The following is a 12,810-nucleotide window of genomic DNA, read 5'->3' as shown; positions in this document are numbered from 1 at the left end:
AACGCCGGTGATAACAGTGATAAGAAACTCAACTGACTTGAATAATAATTTGTAATCAATCACAATTATCCACAGGAAGAAAAAAATGTGTTAATGTGCAAATAACACGCTAAAGTTTTTGTATTAAGTCAATAGTCAATAATTCATGATAATTATTGATACTATGTGCAATAATTCAATATACGTGGATAAATCATATTATTATTTAAAATTTTAAAATTATTGAACAAAATACAGAACATTTGAAATGTTAAATGCCCCCTATTCGTTTTGACTGGCTCTGACACTGTCACTGGAATAAGTTCAATTTATAATTTAATCAACATGGCATTATCATAGAATAAATTAAATTAAAATTAATTGTATGTTCGTAACATTTTGACTGTCAGATCATCCGGTAATAAGCGTTGCGCGTGACATATTGCACGGACCCGAATCAAAACAGGATTTTTACTAGCATACAATTTTACTTAAGATACCTTTAAACAGTCTATTAAATATACGAAAATAAATCTATTTCATCTATCTTGTGTTCATATTATAATTGAATTAATTATTTTGTTCTTAGACAGTTAGACCACTTAGACCACAAACTATACGTGAAGACTAGTACAACAGTGGCGTAATTGGGAAAAAATCTAGAGGGGCAATATAATATATTTATTATTATCAAAATCCTGACACTTCCCCCCCCCTGGTTAAAATATATATGTTTATCCCTCAAAAAATTGTCAGGGGGGAAATACCCCCTTGCCCCCACAATTACGCTACTGCACTAGTGTCTGGTGACTGGTGCACGTTGATGCATTATTATTTATTAGTTATGCATTAGTGTATTACTACTTTTAAATAAGACTGTTTAGAAAAATATCATTCCAACTATTCCAAGAATTCATAAATCCTTGCAAACGCCATTCCTCTACTAGGTACATAATTTCCTTATTATACCTTTTCATGAAAATATCAATACCAGATTTTTTTCTTTCTGTATATTTTCCTGATTCATATAGCCCTCCTTAAAGATTTAATTGATTTAAAAATAATATAAAATATAAAGTATGTACAACGATTATAGTGTATAAAATATTCATAAAATGAAAATTATTAAAGGAATAAGATATTAGATAGGTACCTAAATCCTAACCTAGTAACCTACCTAAATAATTTGTGATTGTAGCCCATAAGCTCAAAAAACATTACCTTTTTAACAACACAAAAGCACAAATTGCACAAATAAATTTTATAACATTAAAGTGTATTTTATTAAAATTATAGTTATTATCAATTGCAATTTTAATGTAATATTAAAATAAGTTAAAAAATAAAAAACAAGAATTAGAATTTTGAGTTATTTTAAATTTTAAAACTATAATTACAATGGGTATTTTAAAATTAAACTTGTAATTTGAATCCCACAGTTTTTAAGTAGTCCAATCTGGAAATTTTTTTAAATTTGTAAAATACGATACAATAATACTAAACTTAAACATTACTGAACTCTGTCATTGTTTTTTTTTTTGAAATATAAAAATTCTATACATTTGAGAATTAATTATAATAACCATCAAGTTTCAAGCTGAAATTTATAACAGAACAGATAAAATATTGTATCAGTTAATACAATTTATTTTTGCGCTTTTATTTCACTATTAAAGAACAAAAGCGCAAATTAGTTTTGGATTTTAGTTTATTTTGGGTGGCGGAGACTCGCTTAATGATATTATACATATTTATATATATATTTCTAAAATATGCGACAACTCCTCTGTATTCTAAATTGTACACACGGCGTATTATCGTATCTTATATATAGTCTGGCACTACGCAAGATAAGATTCATGTACTTTCCGATCGGTTATCGGCTAATCGCTTCTCGGAATCTAACTTATAATCTGGATTACTTCAAGCTCATAAGTATAGTTGTGTGGCACGGGATTTAATATTTATTGCTATATTTCTAAGCTTTCTTTATTTTTGGTAAAAGTTTTCATTGATATAATTGATAAGCCTCACAACAATTTCGACTAGGATCACTTATACATTTTAATTTAGTCTTCGATTGCAACAGTTTACATTTTAAAATTTAGCGAGAGTAACCTTGGACAGAGTATACTTGGATGGCAGTGGCAATCGACCGCTCGTGCTTGGCCAACGGGATGCCGCCAGACTGTATATGAGTAGTGAGTACCTATAAATGCTAGTTCTAATAATGGTCATGGAAAAATACTAAAAAACTTATTGCTGTTTTAAATAAAATTGAAAAAGATATTTTTTAAACAGACAAAAATAACTTAACATCACTTTATAAAACATGAAACGTAAATTATGAATCAAACAAAATACTCCGAAAAATATTCTGCTTCAAAATATGAAATTAAAAATGTTTGTTGTTAATCAAAAAAGTAATAAATTATATTATAATGATAAAAAATACAATTATTTTTAAATTTTTTTTATTTCGACTGGAAATATGTAAAAAACAACATTAATATATTTTCATATAATGAGAGTTTTTTCGATAAAAGCGAATCACCCTGTTTATAATATATGTTGTTTATGTAGAAGTGCAGCGGTGATTCATTGGAATCGTTCATGCATTTGAAGATTTTGACGTTTTACCGTTTTACGCCTACACATTACGTCACGTGTTAGAGTGAAAAGGTTAGACATCAGACGTCTAACTTATATAGTAGATACTATACAGTATATAAATATAAAGTCATCACTAATTTCATTACTCGTCTCCTACTCGTTAACCAATTCTTTTATAATTTTTTGTAGTTATTTAATGATAAATATTTTAAATTTTTAGGTGCATATATATTGTGTATTATAATATTTATAACAATATAATACTTTATATAGTTTAGTATTATAAATTATATTATATAACAATAATAGAAGGTTTGATTATAATATATTATCATACTTTTATTGTGTAAATACTAGATGCCTATTTACTTTTTATTTAATTTAAAAATGAGTTTTAACATTTTTTTTCGTACTAATATACTAGTAAATTGCATATTAAAATATGATTAAAATAATGTCCAACGTGTTCCGATTTCCAAAAATACCAATTACAATAAGATTATGTATAAATGCATTGGTCTCAGTCAATACGTAATAGGTATTACTTTATATTTTTCATATCAATTGTATCGTATATGTCAGTTCTTCTTTGATTTCCAGTAGGTATTTGCCGTTTAATGTTTTCCCGAAGAGTAAAATCTAAAGATTTTAATAATAACAATAGATATATTATAACATTCATTTTCAAATAGTAAGATCTGTTTAAGATAGGTAATACAAATCATATTTACCAAGATCTACATATAAGTCCATATCCTTTTCATTAGCTTCTTCTACAATTTTACCCCACGGATCCGCAACCATTGAATGTCCCCATGCTACGTAATTAGATGTAGTGTCCCTGGCCGGCGAAGCAGCAATTACAAATGTTTGATTTTCCAATGCTCTGAATCTAATCAATAAGCTCCAATGTGGTGGTCCAAGCTCCGTACAAAAAGCACCAGGATATATCAACAAATCACATCCTTAAATCCAAAAAATTATACAACGTTAAATAATAATCATATATATTTATTAATAATATTCTATTATTATTAATGCTACATATGTATTATTCCGTACATACAATTAACAATGAGCAATGACAAACCTTGTTTTTGATATAATGCTGCCATTTCCGAAAATCTCATGTCATGACAAATACCCAGTCCGACCTTAAATTTGCCCAATTGGAACGTATTAAGTGTATTTCCTGGAGACATAGCATTCGATTCTTTGAAGCAAGTACTACCGGGGATATTTACATCAAATAAATGCACCTGTAAATATTTTTTTTCAAAAAATTATAACATTTTAAGCTTTTTAAATTTTAATACTGAAATAAAAAAAAATGTTTACTGTATTTAATGTTTAACGTTTAATCGTCCAAAAGTTGAAACATATAATAATTATTACAAAGTAAGTACAGAAAAACATCCCCTAATGGACACCTTCTATTAGTAGACTTTTCTTGGGAACAAGGACATTTTTACTACTTTTCAATGGAAAACCCTCCAAATAGCGTAAACCTATTTTAATCTCAATTACCATTTATGAATTTCAAATATTTACTTTATTTAAATAGCGGACGAAATTTCGGTGACCAAGAATGTCCGGTATTCAGAGATTTCACTGTATTTTTAATTATAAATTAAAATATTAATAATACTTTTCTATGTTTGGCTATTAGGTTTCCATTCGGATCCCAAACTGTACACGTATTGTAGACGTTTTCATCACATAACTCTGGGAATGAACCACCTACAACGTAAATTTTATTCGACTTGGCAGCTTGTGACAAAGCGTTACATGTTTCACCACCGGGAATTATTTCAGCGTATTTTCTAAACAGAGCTAAAAAAAATAATAATAATGGGATTAGACTAAAAATCACTTGTTTATTTATCTAAATTGAAGTAAATTTGTTTTTATAATGGTATATTCATATTATTACGTATTTATATATGCATAGTATTGTATACCTACTTAAATTAATTAATTTAATTAAGTAAAAAAATATTTTAGTACATTGCAAATTTATTATGATAAGTTTTATTGCATATTATATATATATATCAAATAGGTACTTAAATATAATGTATAAGTACATAAATGAATGTGAATAGGTATTTTAAATTAATATCTAATAAGAAATTATTTATTTATATTATACTGTTTTTATAACTTTTTTTGTTTAATAGCTATAGTTCATAAATATTTATGAAAAACTTTAATTTTTAAGTAAGTACCTATGTAAATGTTTTGGTTGACATATTATAATTATTATATTTCAATAATTATACATATATAAGTTCTACATACATAAGATACATCTTTATACACGTAGTCGTATCTATCTATTTCACATTTTCATTTTTTTTAAATATAATTAGTAATTTACCATAATTTATGGTTAAAATATAACTTCATTCAGAATTTAAATAATATCTGAGTAACATTATTTTTTATTCAATTTTACCATTATCGTATGGTGTAGTGAAACATTCCGGTAATACGGCTAGTGTGCAACCGTTTGACTTTGCTTGCTGTATACGTTTTACAGCGATGGCTATGTTTTTTGATTTGTCAGCCGTGACGGTCAACTGTAATACGGCCGCCCGAAAACCTAATTAGTATAATAATTGGATATTAAAAATGTTAAATAATAAACACTCTTTATTTTAAAATCTATAAACATTTTTGAAAATATTTTTTTATACTATTTTTAGTCGAAATAAAACAAAAAAATTATATTTTTTATCGTTTTAATTTTTTACATTTTTGTATGACAATATACATTTTTTATTTTATTTTCTAAAGCAGAATATTTTACCTAAAAATACAAATTCGGACGAGTAGTTTACGAGTAGTTAAATTTTTAAGCAATTAAAATTTAGGAGAGCGGATTAGAGAGTTCTAGAGATATCGTTTGTAAATTGTTGTTCTGCTACTCCGATTATTTGAACTTTAAAAACTTATAAGTTATAATTCAACTAAAAAACTACTTGTCCGAATTATGAGTTTTATGTAACAAAATAATCCGAAAAATATTCTACTTTAGAATATGAAATTAAAAATGTATTTATTTATTCAAAAACGTAAAAACCTAAAAAATTATAACGATAAAAATATAACTTTTTATTTTAAATGTTGTTTTATTTCGACTAGGAATTAAGTAGGAACAAATTTTTAAAAACGTTAATAGATATTGAAATAATGAGTGTTATTCGATAAAAGAATCAAGCAGTATATGTATATATAGTAGGTATTTATAACTACCATGTTAGTATGTTATGTTAAAGTTATTGATTTTGTATATCACCTGAAGAATTTGAAGAAGTCATTTTAACTTTCGTAAGTACGTGATTAACTGAGCTAGTATTTTTAGATGGGCAAGTATTTATATAGTGTTACACTTTAGAGATTCACCCGTAGAGTTCAATTCTAGTATTTATAAAGTCCATTTTAAACAGTGATAAGCATTTAAGTATTTTAGCATTTTAACCATTTTACAAGTCAACACCCATTAAAATGTTATTATTACTGTTTTTTTTAACCTATATGATACATTTGATATAGCATCTATATAGTACCTAATGAAATCTATCACGAAAAAAAAAATATACTAGGCATTACTCAATAAGTGTGGTGATCTGTAGTAACAAACAAAACGGATAATCTGGTATAAAAAATACCATTATAATAAGTATGTTAATTATTTATTTTACTTATGTTTTTTTCTGGTATTACACATTTACACCTTCGCATATACATATGCACTGTTTAAGTATTTTATTATAAGTGTACATATAGTATATATAAAGATATTAAATTGATAATTTATTATTTTCTTGACCACTGTAATTATCGCTAACACGATATAAAATCTATTGCTACTATTATAGATTTTTTTTTACCATACCTACAATTTTAATAAATGTTTAACTACCTATCAATTAGATACTACATATATTTAACTATTATTATATTCAGTGTCGTGCACTCATGCAAATGGTCGTACAATAATATTAAGTGCAGAAGGGGACTATTATAAAAACGTATTTTAATGCCTTAAGCGTATTAAATGTTTCAATAATATACTGGGATATGTGAACACTTTTTTTCAACACAGTAAGCTATAATTATATACCTTTTGGCTATTATATATTAAAACATTTAGAATTAAAAATAAGAAGAATTAACAGAAAACATATATGGTTTTAGAATAGTAATTCACTCACGTTAATTCTACCATTCATCGAGTATAAAAATGGAATTAATCAGCTGCATATTTGCATTATTATACTATATATTAAGTTTGTACCATTAAGTATATTAAAACTTATAATCGACAAAATAACTTTATTTAAAAAAATTTTTCAGACCTTTCTAGTCAAATCTATATTTTTTTCATTTATAGGATTTCTTGCCAATTCGATTAATTTTTTCGTATAACTAAAAACTAAATATAATATTATACACTGCCAAAGTGTCGTTTTCTGCGAAAAACCATTAATAAGTCTTCAATTTTACGCAAGTAAATGCGCCTAGATATTTTATGAATTATTTATGTATACCTACATAATTAACTTGAAAGTTATATTTGTATATTTTATTAAAACAATGAAGTAATTATGAATATTAAATAACTAAAGGAACCCCGAACACATATACGGGTTTTCGTATTTTCAAAGACTTAGAAGACTTCTTAATTTTAAATAACAATTAAATAGTGGTCAGTTGACTGGACTCTAAGTCTAAATAATACAAAGTTTTAAAATGAATAAAACTATAAAATTATAGAGAGTTAAAAGTTTACAAGCATGCAACATAAGTTTAATGGGGATTATTTTTTCTTTAAATGTCGAGGATTACGAGTTATCAAATGTTCAATTAACAAATTTTATCTATATTCTATAATTTATTGGACCTATGTATATTGTATATATCAGTATTATACTTGCATGCAGTTGTTATTAAAAACATATGTTGTAAACAACCGGTAGTAGGAAGTTTATCAAGTATTAAAATATGTGTAATGTGTTTGTTATTACAGGTCATCAAAACAATATTATTAACCTACCTATTATCTATACTGGCTATCGTAACTCCCGGAACGAACTGATTATAATTTATAAGTTATAAGTTTATAACGTATAATTAATAAAAATGTATGTCATGAAATAAAACTGTAATATATATACGTAAAAACAAGATAAATATATATACAAAATAGAACATTAGCGAATATTTTATAATTTTGTCCATTGCTTTTTCATCTTTAATTTTTGGTTATTAGTTATGTGATAAATGTCATAGCCAATAATCCAAAGCAAAAAACACTTGCTGTGTATACATAATATATATTACTCATAATTATAAAAAATAATTATTAAATATTTTGAAAATATATTTTTACTTAATTTTAATTCATTACTCATTACCATATATTTATACAGTGTATTATACTATTAACTTTTAAAATAATCCACCAATTTATAATAGAAAATCTACAATAGGTATAGCAGCTAGCTAGGTATGTAAAATTTTATGAATAATATTTTTGAACTACGCAACTAAATAACAAATATCATTTGAGGATATATTGTTATTTTACGTATCATAAATTCATAAATTGGCGTAGGCTAAATCATTCTGTTTTTCTATATTTGTTTTAATTTTTAAAAGGTATAGGGATTTTTTTCTTTTGTCCTTCCTTCAAAACTACCCTCGAAGTTGAAGATTGAAACATTTTTACTGATTTAAAGGATGATGAGTGATGACACTAAAAAAAATACCACACACATCATTAAAAAATTAATATGCATATATTGATCAACACTAAGTCTAAAAATCAATTGATTTAGGTAAAACTGCAAGGTAATAGGTGGAATGTGTAAATGTTCATGACTCATGACTTCATAAGCTACGGAAACTTTATACTGTTTGATAATTTTTTATCGGCTGTAGTCAATTTGCACCAAAGTTGACCCGAAAGTTATACAGCATGTGTAATTTACTAATTTGCAATACGTTTGTAATTTGCACCAAAATAAGGATATATAATTTGCACCATCCTCAGATAGTAAGAAAAAGGAATTGTATTTTGCATCAAAATTAAAATTGATTATTTTTTCGATAGTACAAACTTACAAGTTTCTATATCCTAATATAAATTTAGCTTAGTTTTTATTTATAAAATAGCTGAGCTTATACACATATTGTTGTAAGTTTATATAAAATCGTATAATTATGAATATAAAAAAAAGTTGATTGTTGATTATTTTGTTAGCATAATATATTTCGCGGTTAATTGAAGGTGGAATAATTTGGAAATAATAATTTATAATTAAAAAAGAGTAAACTTAAGTAGGTACATATTACCTATCTTATACTTCACTGTTTTAATACTTACACATTTTTTGTGTTTGAATGAAACTAATTCAATGAATGAAGTTCTTGAAATCAATTTATTATTATACTAGTCCAAAGCAACTTGGATTTATAATTCAAATTAATATTACCACATAAAGCGAAAAATCCCGAAAAATGATTATTGTCATTCGTGTCCATCTAGTCTTGACATCAACGAGGATTTCGAGGAATAATCGAATATTCGATAATCGAACAAATAAATAATCGTTTTGATGCAAATTACAAATTCAATTTTCGACTCCTCGAGGGTGGTGCAATTACAAACAGTACTTTTAACTACATGCAGTCGAGCAAATTACTTTTTTTTAATTTGGTGCAAATTACAAACTCCCTTTTTATCGACTATTATATCACAGTATTAGTTTTACACAGACGTTTATATTCATCAGTCATCATGCTATAGTTTTAGGGGCTTTCAAACTGGCTCATTTGTTAAACAACAGACCCTTATTCAGTAACTGTAATAAATTACAATAATAATACGCCCTCATAAATTTATTTTACGAGACTTTTTGTCTTGTCAATTGTTAGACCACCCACAAAGCTTAATCAGTAGCCATTGTCGACGGTTATCGGTTGTTTGAAGTTGTTCAATATTTATTTTATTGAAACATGATGTGTAATATATAAAGGTACAATAATAATGTATACAGATTTGACTATTATTTAAGACTTAAAATTATTTATCAGCCTAAAATAATATACATACTTTTCTTTTTTAAAGACATTATGAGACATCATAAGAAATTTGATTTTTTGTATGAACAGTTCAACAGTTTAAACAGTTACTAACAATGATGTTGTAATTTAAGGTGAGTCTTTTAAAGAATTTTAAATTTAAAAAAAATGTAAGACTAGTTTCCTAAAAAATGTTAGCGTTTTTGAAAGATTTAATTTTTCTTAAAAAAAAGTCATTATAGTCATTAGTTTATTACAAAATAATATTTTCAATATTTATTATAACTTAGTACTTATAACTATTAGCTACTATTATACATATTTAAAATTTAGAAGAGTAGAGTAGTGTTGAAGTGCACAATGGTACCTCGTACAATTTTAGTCACCACATTTTTTTCGTTCATTTAAACTTATAATAATTATATAGTTACAAGTTTTAACTCGTTATTAAATAGAATTGCTCGATGGGAACTATGTATTGTAATGATCAAAAATCTTCAAATTATGTAATAAAATATTTTCAAACCGGTACTTTTTGAGATAACAAGCGCATACTTTTAAAATAATCACCTTGTATAATATACCTACATTATATAGGTAATATGTATTATGTACACTGATATGATTGTAGTAGGTTTTGAATTTTGTTTTCTTACATTCATTAATAACTACTGTGCAGAAAAAAATACTACCTACGTACTTATATAATATACATAGATTATAATTCATAGGCGTGTTTACGGAAGTGACAGGGTGACACTCCCCCCCCCCGGTGGACTGTGACATTCCCAGAAAAAAAAAGCTGTGCGGTATGTACCCTGCAGTACCTTCTACCTACCTATAGATTTTGGCCATTTGTTTTATATTTTGTAATTTTTTAATCCTGTAACATAAAAAATAAATGTTTCATCATGTCTACAAAAAATAGGTTTACGATTTAAAAAATTGTTGTGCACTCTCGGCCACCAAATTCTGAACACGGCAACACGCCTATGATAGATATAGTAGTAAATGGTAAAAAATACCACGGAAAACCCCATGAAAATAAATGCCCAAGAGTCATAGAATTATTGAACAATAAAATAATATTTTAGAATCGCTATGTATTAATTTTGATTAATTACTGAAATAGTAAAATGTTGTTCTATTAAATATATTAGGTGCTAAGAAGCCTTTCAAAAAATTGCATTTTATTACTAATTTTTGATATAAATTATAAATATTGATATATTGGCTTGTTTGGGATACAATTTATTTAATTTACAACCTATATCGTTATACAAATTTATCTAAGTTCTTTTTGAATAGATTAACATTTTCATATTCTGAGCGGAGTAATGAACGTATTGACTTTATAATGATGTTTTTATGTGTATAAACATGATAAATAGTCAACAAAATATTTAAATTTTCAAAAATGTGGGTGGTTTCTAATAGCAATATAGGATCTAATTGATACTTGGAGGGGGGAGGGTAAAGAGTAAACATTTTTCAGCATATTTTTTTATTATGTGCATTTGATAAAAAATTTCGACAAAATCCATTAAACTCAAAAAATTGCCAATTATTTTGTAGTTAAAAATTCATGTAAGCTTCTTTTTATTTAAATATTGAATAAATATATAACTAAAAATGCAATTTCTTCATAATATGTAAACAGTAGTTCATATTGAAACTATGACATCTAAAAAATATAAAAAGGTGATTATTTTTTTATAGATATTTTATTATTTTAAGTACAAATTTGATCCAAATTACTAATTTAATTGATAAATATTAAATAACGATATTAGTTATTTTGTTATTATTTAAAAACATTATTCGTGGAAACTTCTACGTCTATTATATTATTATTCATTTTCACTATATGCAATGACATTTTTGATTTATTTAAACCTATTTTTACACTTTTACGGTATTTATTAAAATATTATGTTATTACATTTTGAGACTTAGAGTAATTTTAATTGATATAATAATATAATATGGTATAAATGTATATATTACTATAATAATTAAGTACTAATAACAATATAACATAATAAAAGCAATATTTTCGAGAAAAAATATATCATCCTACCATAATACCTGCATAAGTAAAATAAATTACTTTTAGTGTAATCGTTCAAATCGTTGTACAATGTACCTTTCCACAATATTATACATATTTTTGAAATTTATCACAACTATAACAGTAATAGGTACTATACATTAGAATATTAGATAACTAATGTACAGTAGAGCCGGGATTGGTAAATTAGGTCCCAAAGAACCTTATCTCGATAAATTGAGTCCTGGAAAAAAATGCATAAATTAAAATATATGTGGTTTTTATAATATCATGTTCTAAATAAATAACATATGGTATAATAAATAATTAAAAAAATTTAGTTTGCTAAATATAGTACGTAAAATTTTACAATACATGGTATAAATAATTAAAAAAATAAGTCCTGTAATAAATATTAGTAAGTACGTATAAATATTATGTTTTAGGTAAAAACTTAAATGATGAGCATTTAACAAATTTTAATTGGTGTTTGGGTGGTGTACCACTATACATATATTTTGAAATATGACGTATTATTGTAACAGAATTATTCACAGAAGTAAATTTTACATATATAAAATATTTAAGTTTTTAATATTTTAGACGTAGTTGCACACTTGCACTAATGGTTTATAGCCGGGACCCAACTTACCGCTTTCAAAATTAACACAAATTGTCGCGGACCCAATCTATCTAGCCCCAGCAGAGCGTTACTAACTACCTATCTTTTTTTAATATCAAAGTTACATTTAATAAAAAAAATTTTAATTCGTTAAGTGGTTTGTAAAATTATTTGAAACTACATGATATTATATAAAAGATATTAACTAAAAATAGCAAACTAGAGGCTTTTTTTGACGGGTGAATTTTTTTCCGTAACTACTATATTATTAATTATTATGATAGTTTTTCAGTAATATAATATTATATTTAGGTATTTTTTTTCAATAACAACTAAAAAATGCTTTTCTAATATATCCATTATCTCTCATACAGTTACCCATGTATGTGAGTTATTATTTATCAAGATTTTGTTATAGGTTAGTGCGTTTTTAAAAAAAATGTATATATAATGT

General features: G+C 25.4%; 1 protein-coding gene across 1 annotated transcript; it reads right to left on the bottom strand.

Moving 5' to 3' along the window:
• Nucleotides 1-2,942: 2,942 nt before the first annotated feature.
• LOC113554074 (omega-amidase NIT2-like) lies at nt 2,943-5,994 on the bottom strand. The gene is made up of 6 exons (XM_026957752.1): nt 5,894-5,994; nt 5,051-5,197; nt 4,241-4,425; nt 3,683-3,851; nt 3,324-3,557; nt 2,943-3,231 (listed from the first exon to the last, which is right to left on the bottom strand). Exons 1-6 carry the CDS (start codon nt 5,913-5,915, stop codon nt 3,134-3,136), a joined length of 855 nt encoding a protein of 284 aa, XP_026813553.1. The 5' UTR covers nt 5,916-5,994; the 3' UTR covers nt 2,943-3,133.
• Between the last annotated feature and the right edge of the window lie 6,816 nt (nt 5,995-12,810).

This window comes from Rhopalosiphum maidis, chromosome 1 (genome assembly GCF_003676215.2).
Source record: "Rhopalosiphum maidis isolate BTI-1 chromosome 1, ASM367621v3, whole genome shotgun sequence".
NCBI lineage: Eukaryota > Metazoa > Arthropoda > Insecta > Hemiptera > Aphididae > Rhopalosiphum > Rhopalosiphum maidis.
This window is presented reverse-complemented; position numbering and strand designations above follow the sequence as displayed.

Bases quoted from the DNA above. Each gene is read 5' to 3' on its own strand.
- LOC113554074 (XM_026957752.1), bottom strand. From the start codon at position 5,915: ATGACTTCTTCAAATTCTTCAG. The intron at 3,852-4,240 runs GTATTATTAATA...AAATATTTACAG, and splicing joins TAATAGCCAAACATAGAAAA to GTGCATTTATTTGATGTAAA. The intron at 3,232-3,323 runs GTAAATATGATT...TAAAATCTTTAG, and splicing joins GGACTTATATGTAGATCTTG to ATTTTACTCTTCGGGAAAAC.